This window comes from Larimichthys crocea, chromosome VII (assembly GCF_000972845.2).
Source record: "Larimichthys crocea isolate SSNF chromosome VII, L_crocea_2.0, whole genome shotgun sequence".
NCBI lineage: Eukaryota > Metazoa > Chordata > Actinopteri > Sciaenidae > Larimichthys > Larimichthys crocea.
In genome coordinates, this window is record NC_040017.1 from 21,492,072 (window position 1) to 21,511,047 (window position 18,976).

The 18,976-nt window shown below is 40.1% G+C and overlaps 1 protein-coding gene across 3 annotated transcripts in view; it reads left to right on the forward strand.

The window, feature by feature from the left end:
* cadm1b (cell adhesion molecule 1b) overlaps positions 1 to 18,779 on the forward strand; it is a 137,946-nt gene extending 119,167 nt beyond the window's left edge. For 2 of the 3 annotated variants that reach the window (XM_019266355.2, XM_019266356.2), the window contains 3 exons: positions 5,794 to 5,844; positions 14,609 to 14,737; positions 14,922 to 18,779. In XM_019266355.2, coding sequence (XP_019121900.1) covers positions 5,794 to 5,844; positions 14,609 to 14,737; positions 14,922 to 15,040 — 299 coding nt within the window. In that variant the 3' untranslated portion in view covers positions 15,041 to 18,779. The remainder of the gene's footprint in view (positions 1 to 5,793; positions 5,845 to 14,608; positions 14,738 to 14,921) is intronic. The other variant, XM_019266357.2, reaches the window with a different exon arrangement.
* The last annotated feature ends 197 nt before the right edge of the window (positions 18,780 to 18,976 follow it).

The following is an 18,976-nucleotide window of genomic DNA, read 5'->3' on the forward strand; positions in this document are numbered from 1 at the left end:
AGTAGCAATATTTTCGTATTTGTATAATGTTTGTTTGTTTTAATAATAAACAAGAAGTTAAAAAAAAAGATGTAATCCTAAAAAATATATTTGTTTTGGCTAAAAAAAAACATATTAGACATAAATTATTATTAGAGAACTATTTTTTAAAATGTTTTTAAATGTGTCTGAACAAGCTCTACAGGGAAGCTGAGAAGCTTGAGCTCCTCTAAAAACATGATTTGTGAAATTCTCTAAAATAAAATTAGGATATTAGTTATGCATGTTGTATGTCATTAACTGATTTATTATGTATCAGATGTGCTGACATAAATAAATTAGGCCTACATGCAGCTGTAAATGTTTCATTGGAACTAACAACCTCAAACTAACCCTCCCTACAAAAGTGAGTTCCCTCAGAAGACATAGAATATTTCGAATATTGCATCCAAGCATTACCCTTATATTTTATACCACAACATATTTTTCCTGATGGGTATCACACACACACACACAGTTAATTTATTAATTTATTTTATATTTCTTTTTTTATTTTCTGATCTGTTGTATGTTATCCAATCTGATCCAACCTGCTTGTTCTCAAGTTCATTTCCATGATGCCATTTTTTTAAACTCTTTATTGCACAACGTAGATCAAAAGTGACCCAGTGACCCTTTGTAATAAATTAAATTATATATATTTAATCATTCAGTATTCCAGGTATTCCCCAGTTAACTTCTTCTGATAGTCAGACACTCCTTTTTTGTATCACAACCCCTTTAATGAAACAAAATCAAATATGATGTACAGCTATCTTTGGTAAAACACTTTACATGCATTGGATGTGCAAAAAGCATCTGTTTTCAGTCCTAAAAATATTGCATGCATGTGTATGCAACCTTTGCTTCTTCATAAAGTATGAAAGGAGAAATAAAAAATAATAATTTGTGTAAATATATTTAAGTCATACCTGTAATATTAAAGGATAAAATATGTTACATTTGAAATGTATTAATTTATACACTGAAAATAAATATATGCAAAAACACTCAAACATTTGGAACATGAACATGAACGTCAGCCTTGATCCATGTTGTGTTTTATAGCTTGTGCATCAAAGGGTTAATGAATGCACCCTAGATCACATTAGATACTTTCCTCTTGACGGTTTCATCCAGATGTGAGGACTCATACTGTTCACACAACAACAATGAAACCCTCCGAGTTATCAGTAAACCTCTGAAACACTAGAAAGTGACAGAACAGCTCCGCGTTTGTCCAAAACGATTCACACCCTGGTGGGTTATGCTATAGTACAAAAGCACGTAATTATGAAATTTATCACAAACAGATGCAGATTGTCAGATTTGGCCACTAAAACCGAACCCTTGTGTTCGAAGCTAAAAATGTGCGGGGATGGGACGAGGAGAGGAGCTGAGGTGCAGAGTGTTGTGCTAAAAGCAAAAGCTGTTGTTGAAAATAGGCTCATTGTGGATTTTGTGAGAGAGACGATTGCAGGTTTCGGGATATTGTTTTGATTATCACTCTGTCTGCTCGTTTAGGTCGAGTTGACAGCCATGAACTGTGTGTCAAAAAAAAAAAAAACAGCATTGTAACTTTTTTTTTCTGTGTTGGCGTGTTTGTTTATGGCAGTTGATGAAAATGTGCATTTGTGAGAATAAATGCATCTGTAATGGTTTTAAACGTCAACGACATTTCACCAATTGTAGGGCAAGCAGTGAATAGGATTTTAATGGAAGGACAAGGTCTTTCGGCAGAGGCGTCGAAAAAGCTGTCAGAGTCAGGAGAAAATTAAAGGAGAAAAACAGGCAGTGTTGTGGGTGCAGTTTTTTTTTTGACTGTATTTCTACACCTGGAAACTTGAAATCCCTTCCTCCTTAATGGTTTAGTAGATGTTGATGTTTTGAATTTGCAGGAAGAATAACCATGTGGGGTTTTAAGGAATGTCTTAGAAACTGGGCTTCAAACCTCACTAATCCAAATCTCTCAGGCACTCAGAGAAGTGCTGCTGTTCCAGTTTTTTTTATTGCTGAAAATATTTTCAATTGTGTATATATATAAAAAAATAAAAATAGACAACTCCTAGAGCGCAGTTAATGAAACACACACGGATTTTCACATCATCTTGTGTTTGATGTTCAGCACTTTCAGCAGGTTGGTTGACGTTCACAGGAATGCGTTTCTCTTGCACCAGCTGACACGTGTGACTTTGCCGCCGTGACATAGGTTTCCTGTGACTCTCATAACTCTGCCGCCCCATGGTTATTCATCATCGTGCTCTGCCAGGCAGATGATGACATCTGCTCGTTCCCAATGGGCCCATAATGATCACTTCCAAACAAAAGGACAGCATATGCCGGCTCACTCAAGGCAGGCTTATTCGAGCTATCGCGACGAAACTCCTAATTGTAGATTTACCGTGTTCCTTTTTAATGAATATAACAAACTTGTTCTCACAAACAGATCTTTAAAGTCATAATTTAAAATATATTTATAGTTCAGAAGTTTCAGCTAGTCCGCTTTGGGCTATTTCACATCACATGAGTCACGTGTGCCCTGTTAAATTGCGCCGTGTTCTTTATGCTGCACCAATAACACTGGACCAGAAAAACAACAGCTATCCTCGCTTCCTACAATATATTTGCTATTATTATTTGTGCGTTTGGCCATGACATCTTCAATTAGTAACTTCCTGTCCACATATTTTACCAATTTCCTTTAAACACTGTTTCTCTGGTGTACGAGCGTTGGAAGCTCTATGACTTCAGCTGGCTATAATTGGACACTGGAGATTGGTAAAAAGGTGCTCATAACTGCGTATAATTATGTCTGTGACTCCCGCTCCTCTTTTCTGGAGGATTTAATCTCAGACAAAATCATGTTGTGGTCCATGTGAGGGTTTGTTGTCACAGACTAATCATGCTTGCAACAGTGGCTTAATTGGCGTGCGTTTCTGCAACATGGATTGGTCTTATTAAGATAACCTTTTGCTATTTTTGTGTATCTTTTCAGCTGCGACCCACAATATCAAACCGTCCACCTGTGCCCTCCTCGTGTCGCGACTTCAATCTCATATTTCTCCACAAAATTAGCATTCCCCTTCTCTTGTCTGGCCTTTTTACTGTTTTGTTTTGTAATTTATGAGCTCTTGCCCCAGTTAAAACCATCACACACCTGTCAGAAAATCCTTTTGTTTAGTCAACTGTGTGCAACAAATAGCTGTATTTTAATGAGTTGTTTTGTTTCTGATAAATATTTGCTTGTGAGCATTATTGATAGAACCAAGCTGGATTGTCCATCAATTTCTCTTTCAACCTGCTGCCACCCTCTACTGGTGCTAGTCCTTCGGGCTCTTCCTATTTCAAAAAGACTAATGACCTTTCACTGTGTGACAGCCCGGACAGGCGTGAGGCCGATGTAAATCTACGTCAAATCAAGTCCTATTGTGGCGCGTGTATTGTATGTGGCCGGTCGAAAAGGCTGAGAAAGCGGCTTGTCATGCTGTTCTCCACGTGGGTGTGTCTGTAGCAGGCTGTGAATTGTGCCCCCTGGCTGGTGTGCGGTGTGGGAGAGAGCCAGCCAGAGAGGGGCCTTTCTCTCTCAGAGGTTACCTGGTGCTATAACTCAGGCAGTATGCCTGTTGGCAGCAGAACAGCGCTGGCTTTTACCGCCACGATTTAGCCCACAGTTGACTTTTTGACCTATAAATCTTCTGTGGACGAGAAGCCAAAGATTCACAAGCCACTGGAAATTTGGGGTTTATAAGGGTTTTGACATAACATGAGGAGACAGGACTCACGGGTCTCACTGTTCTTATGAAAGGCTGTTGTGAAACTGTCCGTGTGAATCACGCTGATTTTAGAAACACAGCGCGAAACAACATTCAACTCATCGTCTTATGGTTTAATTTCTCATAATATTAAATATAACAGCGTATTTTATAGACGTTTCCCATGTTTTTTGTTGTTTTTTAAAATAATTTCCATATAAAACTTCATAGAAGAGTAACTTTTAAGCAAGACAAAAGAAAAACTAAATCTCCTCCCTGCTGTCGTGTTGGCAGACAGGTTTAAGCAGGCATAGATAAACAATTTCTCCTACATTGTTTCACTTTATGGTTAATTTTCTCATATCAAATTTCTCACTGATACAAATGCTCCCTGAAAATATGGCCTCTCCAAAATGCACTATTTCAGCCCTCATAATGCTGAGCCCAGAGTCATCCAGCCTGGAAATTGCCCATGGAGAATTCTTGTTCGCCTGGATATTATATGTGCCACATCCTATCCCAGCCTTTGTGAAGACCCTCTTCCCTGAATGGCCAATTTCCCTCTTCCAGACACTGACATTTCAGCTATCAGACTGCCTTCGGTCACAGGGAAAGAAATCTAGCCCACCTCCCTCTTCAAATACTGTCAGAGGAGAATCTTTTCCTGATACCCTGATACCCCCCTACCACCATCAACACCACCTCCACCATACACTCCATCCCCGGCGGCAACATTATGCTGTCCTTGATGTTTTATCATTAGTTTGGGAGTGTGTGGTCCCCCACTGCTGTCTTTTGATGGAGTGCAGACAGTAAAGGCATGGAGACAGCCAGCCAATTTCCCCTGCTGCGACTCTCCCACAGCAAGGGGTCGTGCTATCTTTCCCATGCGCCAGAGCCAGGCATATATTCCCCTGATGAGGAGGAGGCTTTCAGCCCTCCTTAGTACCATTGCATACCTGAATTGCCCTCCATTTTGTCTTTCTGATTATTTTGTTTGTGGGGTTAGTGACAGGCCCAATCAGTATAGCGTGGGGCGGAGGGCTCTGCTCTGAGCTCTGCTGTGCTGCAGCAGGAGACCACCAGAGCGATTTAATTTGCAGTTTGACTTAATTATTGAGCGAGACTGTGGAAAATAGCAATACCTTTCCATGATTGCCAGACATTATTATTCACAGTTAATTAGATAATGAAATACAATAGCTTCCTATGATGTAACATAATGCAGCCCCAGCTTTTTTTTAGTCGTGCTAACGGGCGTGGCTCTGTCTGTCATGTCTGTAGGTAGGTCAGTCTGTCAACAACACAACACAACTCAACTCCGATCCTGACTGAAGTAACTGTTGAATGGACGGCCGTGAAGTGTTGTACAGACATTAAAGGTTCACAGAGGACACCTGTTAGCACCAGAGCTTAAGGTTGATTTTTTTTTGTGAAAATCATTGGATGGATAGCCTTGATATTTGGTACATACGGTGTATAAATGTTGCCCAGAGGAGGAAACCCAACCACTTGAGGATTGACCCCTCGACTTCACCTCTAGTACCACCAGCAGGTCAAAGTTTTCACTCATTTTAAATCATGGATTAGCGCAGTTTTCTACAGAGGTTCATGGTCCCCAGGGGATGAACCCTAATGACTTTAGCGCCACTATGACTTTATTGAATTCAGTATCTCGATGAAGTTTGTTACACACATTCATGTCCCCTCTCAGGATGTAGCGCCACCATCAGGTCAAAACAAATCTTTGTTCAATGCTTTGGTTTATGACTTAATACCTGTCAGCTAACACACTGCATTAGCACGGTGACAATGGTAAACATACCTGATTGACATCAGCATGTTGGCATTGTCATTGTGAGCATGTTAGCCCCTCTGAGCTAGAAACATGTGCATGCTATGATTTTTTTTTAGAGCACAGCTTCTCATCTTCAATGACTTTTGTCTATTTCTTTACTCTTGTCTTCCTTTATTTCTTATACATGTTCTTTATTTTTTTTTTTTTTTTACTCTTTTCATCTAGATGCTCCCACTACTATCCCCACACCCACCACCAACCCAGTCAACACGCAAGGTACTGTATGCCCCCACTACTGTCCCTCTCAGCAATCATGTGTGTGTGTGTGAGAGAGAGAGTTTGCATGCAAGTGTGATCAGGTAATCGGGGAAGAGGGCTTGTACATCAGGCTAAAGGAAGCCATGGATGGGCAGTTTTAATCTGATAGTGCTGCTGATAGGTGACATTGAGGACAGGCAGCACGCGGCTGTCAGAGACACCTGTCATAGTCCTTTCAGGTCACATGTTTGATCTGAGAATACGTAGAGACTCTGCTTTGCTGTTCTGCTATCTTATCAGCATCTGCAGCTATATCTCAAACGGCCCATCCATCATATTATAATGCCCTTTACATCTCCCCTACAAATGCCAGTCACATTTCGTCTCTTGCAAGGCCGAAAAAAGCAACAAAAAAAAAAGTCAATAACTATTTTCTCCAAGACATGAAATGAATGAAAGGCAGTTCATTTGAGGTGTTTATAGCACAGCAACCTTTTGGCATCTTTTATTTTGTACTTTGATTTAGCACTGTTTCGCAAATTTATTACAATATTAAGCTTTTTTTTTTTTTTCAAATAATAATAATAAAAAAAAAAGATTGCTATTATTTCAAAAGCATCACTAAGGCTAGACAGATGGCAAGGCAACCTTGGGAGCTGACATTTGGATATGCCAGAATGTGACATTTCAATACAAAAAAAAAAAAAACTATCCTTAAAGAATAGATCAGTTTATCAATAGCTGCTTTAGCGATATGGCAATTTTGCCCCGTTTCTGCAATTCATACCATCATAAAAATGTGGAGAGGCAATATAAGCATAATAGGTTTGAAACTCAGTGGTTAGACTGCATCAAAAGCTCCAATATTCTAATGTGGCAGCTTTCAGATATCATTCGTTTATACATTTATCGGATCAAACAATCGGCTTTTCAATAGTTGTGTGTTTATTTATTCAAAACAGGGTCATATAAATGGCACTGACTGTAATTTGTGAGGTCTCCTGTCACTATGACAGAGCTCCTCTCCATTGCATGTTTTAAATTACTTCCTCATGTCTGAAACTTCAACTTCAAACCTGCTTTCTCCCTCTCTCTCTCCGTCTCTCTGTCTCACTCTTAAATAAAGTTATCAGCAGCATGCCAGTGACCATGCTGCATGGATACAGCCTCTCTTCAGCTCTGTGTCTGGGTGTGGCTCAGTCAAAACAGGGGGTTGTTTTGCAGAAGTGTGCATTACTCTGCATTTTTGCCTCCGAGCACTTCTCGTCAGAGTTGCACTGATGCAGCCGTCACCGTGTTTTCTGCTGAAACATTCCAGTAATTTCCGAAAGACAGGCTTGAAAGAGGATTTACGGTGATTTATGCAGTACATGCTGGGAGGATGTAATTGAGCTTTCTTGCAGTTCACTACTCTTCTAAATACCCTGTCACAGGGGCAATGGTAAGCTGGCTTGCGGTAGATTGCTTTGCACTACCTTAATCAGCATAACAGCACAGTATAGCATTTTCCACGCACGAATAAGGAAGTATACAGCACGATTTCTTATTCATTCATTATACGTGTGAATTGGCACTGCCACTGGCGGCACCAGCTGCGATTTGCTGTTGTAATCATCGACCACTGGACTACTACTGTATATGATCCTGATTTTAAAAGTCCAACCAGGCCATTTTGGGGCGCTTACATTTCAGTTATCATCACAGACATAGATTTAGAAAAAATCTTGATTTTGTGTGTCAGATGCTCATTAAAGTTGGCTCACACACAGAGATATAAGCCGGGAAATCATGAATAATCACGTAATATACATGCACACGTCTCCTCGTCCCATTTATTGACATTATTCATTATTTATTGACATTCCTGTATTAGGATCAGTTGCTTTGTTTTAGCAATTTCTTTTTCTTTTGTTTGGACCTTAGACTATTGTATTAATGCTTTATTTGGACATTTAACTGTGTGGACCTTGGAACGATTAGTATCTGCTAATGCCAATAAGGATCCAATAAAATAAACACACAGTAGATTTAGTTGCTGTGTTTGAAGATGTGTTTTGAATGTCCCCTTTTTTTATACCTGGATTATATATTGTGTCTTTTAAATGTCATGCTTTGTGCTGTATTTTAATACCTCCACCTACATCTGAGTATTTTATAGTCTGCTTATGACTTGGATGAACTTACTGAATGACTAAGCTTTCAAGTTGCTGTCATTCATTCAGCAGTCCATGATTTTTTTTCTCTGTAGTATAAAAGGGAACATGCAAGGGGATTTCTGCATCATGTTAACCTACTCCCTGCTGCTTTTATGCTTCATAATAGATGCCAAAATTGGATTTGATTTCCAAAATGTTATGATTTAACATCCTAGATTTTCTTCTTTCTGTTTATTTGATTTATTTATCCATCTATTGCCTTGAAAACTGAAGTCTCAGTTCAAAGTCTAAATATGTTGGGTTTTTTTTTTTGTGCAGCGAGGGGAGCAAATGTCACGTTAAAGTGCAGAGTGGCACAGTTGTTTGTCTTCTGTGCCGTTTCATGTTGAGAAAAGTTTCACTAGAGTTCATATTGTCAGATCTTTGAGACACTCAAAAAGATGAAGAGTGTGTATGTGTGTGCAGTGAGTCACCCTTTCGTAGGAACACTTCTTTCATGGGTTTGAAAATGTTCAGACTGTGTTTAAATCTTTTCGTTTGACGCCTTATATCAAGACAAAGTCGGCAGAGACGTGCAGAGACGCGTTCTCACTGATCCAAATCCAAATTTGGACATGTCACGCAAAACACAGTAGTATGAATCGTATATATATTTCACTGTAAAGCAGAATATCGTGCTGAAGATGGACAATACTCTGCACTATGTCAGCAGTTGTATTTCTTTTGGGGAGAGGCTAGAATTTACCCAGAATCCCCGGCTCTGAAGGAATAAAGGGAGTCTGTGGCGATAATGCTTCAGCTCGTCAGATGCTCAGAGATGATCCAAGGCAGGGACATCATATCCTGGCTAAGCCTTCAGTAACACCCCCCCCCCCCTCCTCTCTCTCCCCCAGCTTGTCGAGAGGAGCCAGCGGAAAGACACGGAACAAGGACTTATGTTGTAGGCTTGATTAAAAAGGCCCTATGTTTCTGCAGATCTGCAGACCAGGGTAAATTGTTGTTTAGCATGCTACAGTTGGACCTCTGCTGAACGGTCTAAAGCGGCATAAAAACTCAGGAAGCATACATTACAGAGGCTGCGGGGTGTGATGAGTTAAAGGGGCCTTCTTGTTTATGGATACTACAAGCAGTAAATTAACTGCCAGTAAGAGCTTTGCGAGCAAACATTACACTATACATGAACCTGAGTCTGATCTCTATACTGCACCCTTTAGACCTGATAACAATAATATAGTTTTCTTTTGCTTGCTTGGCTAAGCTGTCAGGGATTTGTAGATAGCTTTAACATGCTGTGCACAGAGTACATACATGACTTCAGGGTATTCCCTCTGTCCTGATAAACACATTGAATCTTTTTTTTTTTGGCACCTGATTGTGTTTTAGGGATCCATTTCTGGCAGGTTTTCATACGTGTTTTGTTTGCCGTTTCCTCCCTCTGCGCTGGTACATGTTGGCAAGTTTCCACTGCTGTTTGAGTCTTGGGATTGAAGCTTTAACTACACGTACACCATTGACTTCAACAAATACTGCTGAGAATGGATTTAGTATTCAACATGATTATCTATTAAACATTTACCAGCGCTTTTAACTCTCGCATGTATCATTTCTCTTTGAAGTATTTCATCGGAAATATTGAAGAATCATTTAGATATGCTAATTAGTTTTTTCCTCACATTTGTTTACTCGGATTCCCAGTTAAGATTATGTTTTTTTTTTATTTTTCTGACCTGTGGGTTTTTTTTCTCTTTCCTTTTAAACAGTTATTAAAGAAAGAAAATATTGTAATGGTCCATTTTAATTGGTCTCCAGGGAATAGATAGTTTAGTAATGCCAGCCCACCCCGAAGTTAAAAGAGTGTTTCATTGCAGTAATATTGTTCTTTTCATGGAGCCGTTGTAAATGATTATGAGAGCTCTACTTAGCACATTATGGGTTTGGAGATTGAATGTTATGTGCCAGTGAACTCACACTGTGTCCTCATTTTCGGCAGATGAGGTGTACTTTTGTGCCACGTTACTCCGGGCTACCTTGGGAAGAGAATCGTGATTTCTATTATTTTCTCAACCTTTTTCTCTTGCCTTGATCTCTGCTCTGTGGGGGGGAGGGGTGCGTTAATGGGGAAGATTGGGGTGCAACAGGCTTTTGTATGGAGAATTTTGCCAATTGCAAAAGACACAATAAACTGCCATTGAGGAGTTCAAGTCCACTGTTACCATTCCCATTCATTTGCCATTTTATTAGTTGTAGCCAGACCTTCACTTGCATTTCAGCACCTCTGTTAAATGTCACAGCTGTATTTGTACATCTTCAAATCAAATTGTTTGGGTTATTACAAAGCAGTCAGGGAATCTATTTAGCGGCCAAGCGGTGGCATTGGAATTCAACTGAGGACTATATTGTGCTCTGTTGATGGTGTGCTACAGCAGCAGTACAAAAAAAATGATTTGGAGGAGATTGGCCATGTGTGCTCATCTCATTACGTTCACTTCCTTTTCAAACGACAACAAATACAAAAGCCACGGATGTTAGCGGTTCAATGCTGCAAAATGACTATTGAGGTTAAAGTCTGCAGCAGTGCCCCATTGTCCTGCCAGTGTCCAGGAAAGGGTTACTGCTGAGTACTATTGAGCGCTTTGCTCCATCATTGCAAGAGTCATTGTTTCAATTATATCCATGTAATTACATCTATAAATTGTAATGTGTTTGTGTGTGTGTGGGCATGAATGCACGTGTGATATGCCTCCTTATGTGAGTAGAAAACTATTAAAAGACAAAAAGAAATAGGGAAACTGAAATTATATTCCATGTAATCAGCCTGGTGACAAGCTCACGGCTCTGATCGCCACGCTGACAGATGCTCTGCTGCTGACCAGTGCGGCCAATTTGTCATTCCAGTACAAAAAGGTGCGACTGTAAAGCGTGTGGCACTGTGTGGAGTTCAGCGGGAGCAGATTTCGCCGCCGCACAGACACAGGCATCAGTCGCAAATCCTCTTTATTCCCCCATAAATCCCCACGGCTGTGCACATCCTGTCAGGACGCCGGTGTGGGCATGTCACCACTCCCCCAGACGAGCTGGCGGGTATGGACACCAGCCACATTACAGACATAATCAAATCCTACTTATTTCAAGTGTGGGGCCACAAAGGCTGCTGTAATAACACTGTCTGTCATTTGGAGGGTTTTTTCCATTCCAAGCACCTTGTAGTATTATGAATGCATATATATTGAACATGGACGACCTGAGGGGGGATCACGCTCCTGATCCTGGGTGTCTTAGTGCACTGAATGACAAACTAATCTACGATATCAGATACAGATCAGCGCTTCTGGACTGCCAAATGGACAAAATAACAAAAAGGCAGTTAGAAAATCATGGCAGGCCATGGAGATGAGGAACCTAAAGTTTGTGCTGTGATCTTATCGTCAGACGTTATTTTGTCCGCCTTGTGAGCAAAATGATGTCTCGCAGGAATATAAAAGAGACACTTCAGCAATTTATGGTCCATAAAGTTGAGGGACTCACAGGTGACAGATTTAGGGGCGGCTATAGCTCACTGGGCAAAGTAAGTCGTCCAATAATCGCAGGGTTGTCCTCCTGTCCATGACACTGAGGTGCGTGCGTTTGAATGGGTTAATGAACGGCAATTTCTGCAGCCCTTTAGACAAGAAAGAACCATATAAATGCAGCTTATATAACAGAAAAACAATGAAGAAATTTATTAAAACGTTTACTGGGAAGCTTTTTTGACACCTCATGGCCATCTTCAGCACGTGGAATTTGCTCTGTTGTCATGGAGATGGGGCTGTTGTTATCATGTGACAGGTATAGAAGTTTAGTCAAATGATATAGTTTTAAAAAATGTAAAGATTGAAGCATTAGAGGCTTATAAATCCTGACTTTTAGTCCCTAATATCGGTCTAAAACACTGGATTATCATATAACGCAACCAATGGCATCTCCTCCTGCTCATCGTTCTACTTCTTTACATCCAGCTGGTGAAGCTGATTTATTGTTATGTTGTTGTAAAGCTGAGATAATCCTAATGACATCGTCAGGAGTTATTATAATACTTAAGAAAATCTTGTTTCAGCTCTCCGGGGTGCATTATGCAACTGTTTGCACAGCTCATGACTGGTGACCTTTATGTTTAAATCATCTTACAGTGCGCTTTAAACCTTTGCATTGCATCGAATTATGTAACACATCTCATAATCTCCTTAGACTATAACGCAAGCTGCAGCAACGCCACAAAAGGGATGAAAATGAGCAGAGTAATATCTATTGAACATGAGATCATGTGTTTGTGGCCTCCCCCTGTAATAAATACGCAAACCGACAAACAGAAAAGTAGTGTTCAGCGGTGTACATAATGTAAGCAACATGATATGCAACCAACCATAACTGTTGATACTGTAGGTGTTATGGGATTTTCAGTCTCCCTTTGACATTTTTGTGATAGAGCCTCGACTCTCACCCTGGGCGAATTTTTTCGACCTGTTAAATAAAACTCTCCCTCGCTGTGCAGAGGCGGCCTGCATGTTTCCCTGTGGATGTGTCAAGCGGCAGACAGCGGGGAGCAAGGTGAGGGCAGGAAGGTGTGGGAGGTGAGGTAGGAGACAGGACTATGCACAGGCCATTTAATGGGTGAATGTTCATTAGCATGGAGCATGGGCCGTTCCCACTCCTCTGGGGAATGAGCTGTGCTGTCTGACATCCCCGATACAGTAAACAAACTGCGCTATTTTTTTCACAGCCATGCTTCACACCACACCGACGCACAAGAGCGCCTTGCTCCAGTGAAAGACCAGTTCATTTTTAAGAGGGCGCTCAACTGAAACGAAACTTTTTCTCATTAATTAGTATCTATGCGGCTCATCTTCCAAGATGTCCTCTCCGCTAACCGAACACAACCTAGGCTGAGGTGTTGCTTTAAGGTTGAGATGTGAACGTGTCACACGCCTTGGACCCCCTCGACTTGACTTATTACGCCCTCAGAGCGTTGAGAAATTCTGCACTCTCCACTCGACTTTTATCAAAATCATTCAAGTTCAGAGCATGACTAGTGAGATTGATGGAAAATTGAGCTGCTCTCTCATGCAGCAAAGAACAGTGCAGCCATTCCCTCGCCTGCCACTCCTCCATCAGTCCAAATGTGCACAGATATAGACTATTGATAAACGCCTCTGAACTATTCTGAGACTGGAAATTTAAAGGCTTCGAATTTTGCCTTGTTCTCCTGTGGTGGACGGATAAATCTGGCTAAATGCTAGACAGTGATACTCTCTGACACCTGAGGCAGCCGAGTATTTCTTGCATGGGGACACCGGGCGCCAATTTATCTCCAGACTTGTGTCTATTTCTGATGATTGAGCTCTATAACTTCCAGAAATGGCCTCTTAAATCACAATGTATTTTACAGTGTGTGAACTCTCGGTGGAATTGCAGACAGTGTCTACTGTTTCACGGTGAAATAACTGTCTTAAAACATTTTTCAACATCGCTCACTCAATGGGGTTCAGGCAGCCATTTCAGCTATATGAAGCGTTGAAAACGTTCACATAACGAGCCGGGTTCAACAGTCTCGACATCACAAATGTATGTTTTATAACTTAGAAAGACATCAGACTTCATATTAAAACACGTTCAAGTGATAGATATGAAAAGGAATATTTCAATATTTTGGCAAATTCATTTTCTTGCCAAGTGTTACACGATAGAGTAAATACCTCTCGTGTTTGTACGGTAAATTTAACACGACAGCTCACATTAGCTTAGCACAAAGACAGCAAACAAGGAAATCACTGAGCCTGGTTAAGAAACAGTCTGCCACATAATCCCTGTAAAATCACAACGTGTCATTCTTACACTCGTTTCTTTTCTTACATGAACCAGGTCATATGTGTTAAGTAGTGCACTTTAGAGGTGCTAATAGTGAGAGACAGGGAAGGTGTTTACCACTGCTTCCTGTCTGTATGTGAAACTAATCTAACAGACACAAGAGTGTTGGTGATGTTCTCATACACCTCTTGGAAAAAAAGGCAATATGCCTATTTCCCAAAATTGCTTTCAATGTAACATGAGAACAGATTCTAGTCGACTTAATGGGTCCTGAATTTGAGTCGTTTCATGGACAATGGCATGTCCATAAAGCTGGAGAGGAAATTAGTGAATAAATTAAACATTTTACTTTAGTTTTAAAAAGCCTAATTCTGGGTATTATAAAACATACAGAGCGTTTATTGGCAGTAGTTTGCAGGATTCGTCAGTAAGTAAGAGCTACGTGGTTTAATAGCCTGTTTGTGGGATGTTTCAGTTCCAAATTGTGAACCATTTACCATCCTCCATGGACCACCTTGTGCCATGGTATCGTCTCATTTTTATTGGTGAACAGCATAAGCTGGCATTTTTCTCAGCAGCCTTTTCAAGTGTTTTCTCTGCGGTTGGGTCATCGTGAAATGCTTTTGAGGAAAAACAAACCAATCTAGTTTATTTTGGCAGCCTAATGATTTAATGGCCAAAAGCTTCCAGTGTGGTGCACGTCTGTTTGAAGGTATTAGCTCTGTGACTGGCTGAGAGGGTTTACTGATCATGAAATTATTTATTGTTATTGTCCTGTTTTTCAGACTCCAGAGCCGGCGAGGGGGCACCGCAGAAAATTGACCATGCTGTCATTGGAGGAGTGGTTGCCGTGGTGATGTTTGCCATCCTCTGTGCACTCATTGTTCTTGGTCGATACTTTGCCAGACACAAAGGTAAAGCACCGGCGCTGCAATCATACTTGATCATGAACACATCTTAGAGTTCGAGTGGGTTTTTTTTTGTTTGTGTTTTTTTGTTGCAAGTGGATTGCAATGGGATTGAAGTGCATGAGAGGGTGAAGAGGAGGAGGAGGAGGAGGAGGAGGTGTGTGGCTAATTTGTCTGCACGCTTTTGCAGGAACTTACTTCACACATGAAGCCAAAGGGGCGGACGACGCGGCCGACGCCGACACGGCCATCATCAACGCCGAGGGGGGACACAACAACACAGACGAGAAGAAGGAGTACTATATCTAAACTGGACAGGCCAGGAGAGACGGGTGGGGATGCTGATGGTGGTGGTGGTGGTGGTGGTGATGATAGTGGTGCTGTAGGAGCATTATGTCTAACTCTGATTGGTTACGAGAAGGCTTGAGGGCGGGGAGGGCGAGATTTAAAGAGGAAGAGATGAAAGTAGGACTGGCATGGCCAAGTGGTAAGAAGAGGCGTTGCTGAGTCTCCTATCCGACCCTTCCTGGACTGTTGGGGCCTATTCTGTACAGTTCAATTATTTTACAGACAATTTTGTGCCTTGTTCTATTTCTTTTGTTGTTTTTTTCCCCCTTCACATGCTTGTTGGATTGGATTTTAATTTTTTATTTTTACATATACTCCGCCTGATCCTTTGTTGCTTTTGGCTTTCGGAGGAGATTAAATGGGCCTGGTGGTGTTTGTCTTTTGTGTGCTGCAGCTAGCTTTTAGCTCATGTACCCAGATCTGAGGAGCCAGCTCATCCACACTTTTCTTCTTAGCAATCTCCAGAGTTCATTAACTGGAACACAAGCGTCAACACACTTCCTCCTGCTGGGTCAAAGTCCAACAGTACCCCAGTAAAGTCATCAATACATGCAGGTCTGATTGGTTTCAACATATTTCAGCGCAGATTTCACTCACCCCCTTCAAGGTCAGGTTCACTGTGTTGATTACTAATGTAACAGTTGTGAGTAATCCTGCTCATCATAGAATGTATTTGTTCCTGAAAGTAAAGTATAGTAGGAGTGCCGTTAAGTACCATTTCACCCCAAACTGCATTACAACTGGTCCTTCTGACGATTAGTAGATGTGAGGTCAATTTAGTATTTGATTAGGGTATTGTGGAGTCCAGTCTAAGACATCCTGACAGCTGTAATGTGCCATGATATAAAGTTGAAGTCTCTGTCGAGAATATGAGAATAGTGTGACATTTTAGGAAATACACTTTTTCACTTTCTTGGCCAACGTTAGATAAAAACCATCTCCTGGCTGTAGCTTTATGTTTAACATGCAGACATGAGAGTGGTATTGATCTTCTCATTTAATTCTCAACAAGAAAGCAAACATCTGTACTCCCCGACATGTCAGACTACTCCCTTTACAAACATTGTCTGTATTCAGAGTGATTTTAGTTACTATTTTCGTCAAAAATCTTTTTTTTTTAATATCATCCACACGAGTGGATGGACCAGAAACATGGCAGAAAACGTTGCTCTAATAATTACAGAGCTAGAAAAAGTTCTACTCTGTTGGTTTTAGGGTCAGACTTTGAGTATATACCTAAAGGAGCAACCGGTCCTGCTGCAATGGTTATAAAATATTATTAAAATGTATTATTTGTTAAGTATTGGTACAGCCTGCTGTGTGTGCTTATGATTTAAACATGAAATTCTTCACATATTCATACCACCCACATGGTCAACACTGGACCAAATATAATAATTATCCGAGTGTGCATATACAGTGAATATTACTTGTATACAGCAAAGGCTGAAAGTCCACTGCGCAAAGTGCCCGTCTCTCAATAATAGATTTTTTTTTTTTTCAGTCTGATAATACAGGACATTGACCATTTAACTGGAAATGTTACAAGGACATTGGTTTATTTTTCTTTCCAAGGTTTTTATCTTTTTATTTAATTCCACTTTGTTAAAGGGAAGAGAGAGAGAATGTTAACATTGAATGGCAAACTATGTATAAGGTATCAAGGTATGTCCGTGTGAATACAAGTGAAAAATACACTTTCACTGCTTATTTCCTGGCTTAGAATCCCTTGCTACACACACATTATTTCTTGGCCTTGCCCATACACGAGTGAAAAGACATTCAATCACTGCAAACATGAATCAGTTATATTTCCTCGCTGTCTGTAAAGACGTTTTACCTTTGGGCTGTCTTTGATAACTTGTAAGGGCTCTCGGCCTCACAAGTTATCAAAGATTTGCGTAGAGCTTTTAGACTTGGTTTGGGGAAAGATCATTTCTTCCTGCAGCCTCAAACTTTCACAGAGGAGCCGTCTACTGTTACAAACTTATTTATTTATATCTTTTTTTTAAATTTTTGATTTTTTTTTTGCACCAACACAAATCAGAAAACTCTACGCTCACAGACAGAGACGCAGTGTGCACACCATGCATGCTTCATGCCTCTCACTCTGTCACGGCTAGAAGAGTAAAAACCTGTTTGGTAATTAGTGAGTGATTTCATTGTATTGCCTGAATAAGAAAAAAAAAACTGTAAATGTATTATGAAAAAGGATAACCACTGCCTTAAACCCACCTCTTGATACTTATCATTATTAGGGAAAAGACTGAAGGACTTAATTTAGTGCCTTCTTTGATTTTGAGGCATATGGTTAGTATCGTACAGTATCCTCATGTACACTCTTACAGTATATCTTGTATATTTCTGTCCTTTTTAACTTACAGGGCCAATACTGATGCACGTTGTCTGTTCACGCACCATAAACTTGCATCACGATTTAAAAAGAAAAAAAAAAGCTGCAATGATTTTGATGTTGGAATAAAATAATACAAAGTATTTCTTTGTTTCATGAGGATGGTGTGGCAGCTTCCACTGACTAGAATGTCACATGCCAGGATGTAGTATTTATTGTCTTAATTAGTGATCGCAAAACAATTTTAAATTTGGTCATAATTGTTTTTTTTCTCTGCTTCACTTCATTTATTATTTATTTGGATATCTTCAACGACAAGGCTCAGTAGTAACATCAGAGAGGAACACAGTACTAAAAGCTACGATAAGCTACAATGAAAGTACATTTTTACAGGTTTGATATTTGTCTTCAATGGTTAGAAAGTGACTGCTGCTTTTAATCGAGGGGAAACGTATATAAAAGATTGTCAGAAGCATCACGATCCAGTTTTTGATCTGTTTGAAATCCTTGATATTTAGTATGTTTGTTTTCACTCTCTCAGGTTCATGAGTGTTAATAGTTGTGTTTTTTTTGCATCTCAGGTAGAATGCAAATTTTAAGGCCCCAAGTATATACTGTAGTACCACAGCTATTCAAGAAGTGAAGAAATCACAAGATGTACATGTTTTTTCTCATTTGTACATGTTTATGTGTTCTTAATATGGTGCACTGTTACAGTAAATGTTAAATATTATTTTGCATAGACCTAGTTCACAAAGAAAGAAAACTAGATTTGTTAAGCAGACAAAAATTATGTACAGTCAGTGTCAACAAAATCACGATGATGTTCATGAAACTTCTTCTTCTTCTTCTTCTTCTTCTTCTTCTTCCTCCACTGTAACACTTTGCTTATACAGTATCGGTTGTTTAGTAATTATAGGATGTGACCACAGACAGTCAATCAGGCATCTGTTTGCATTCAGTCGATTCATGCATACATTTTCCATAGATGAAACGATGGTGTATTTACTGTGACATGACAAGTTTTATGAATGATCTGTAACATGTCTTGGATATTTGGATGGAACTCATGTTTAAAGCCTGGGGTGGGATGGAGAGAGAGAGAGACAGAGAGAGAGAAGGGGGGTTTGGTAGTTTTATTTCCCCCCTGATATGGTCGTTTTTGTTGTTGAATCTTAAATTTCTCTCTGTACCCAGGTGACATTTTTTTTTCCTTTTGTGTAGTGAAGAGGATGTTTCTCATATGACCATGCATATTTTGTATTGGTTCACACCGACATTTTTACAAAAGAAAAAAAAAAATCTGAAGAGTACTTGTCTTAATAAAAAGATATCAATGTTTAAAAAGGTGCCGTGCTGTTGTCACTTGATCAAAAAAAAAAAAGAAAACAACAAAACACGTGGCTTCACTTTGTAGTCCTGTCCTGCCCGGAGACGATGACAGTAGAATTTATAAACTTGTATATGTTGTCATCTTCACTCCGCCTGTTCAACGTGCTGAATACATTTGCTGGATTTGAACCTGTTCACTTCATCCTGAGCTG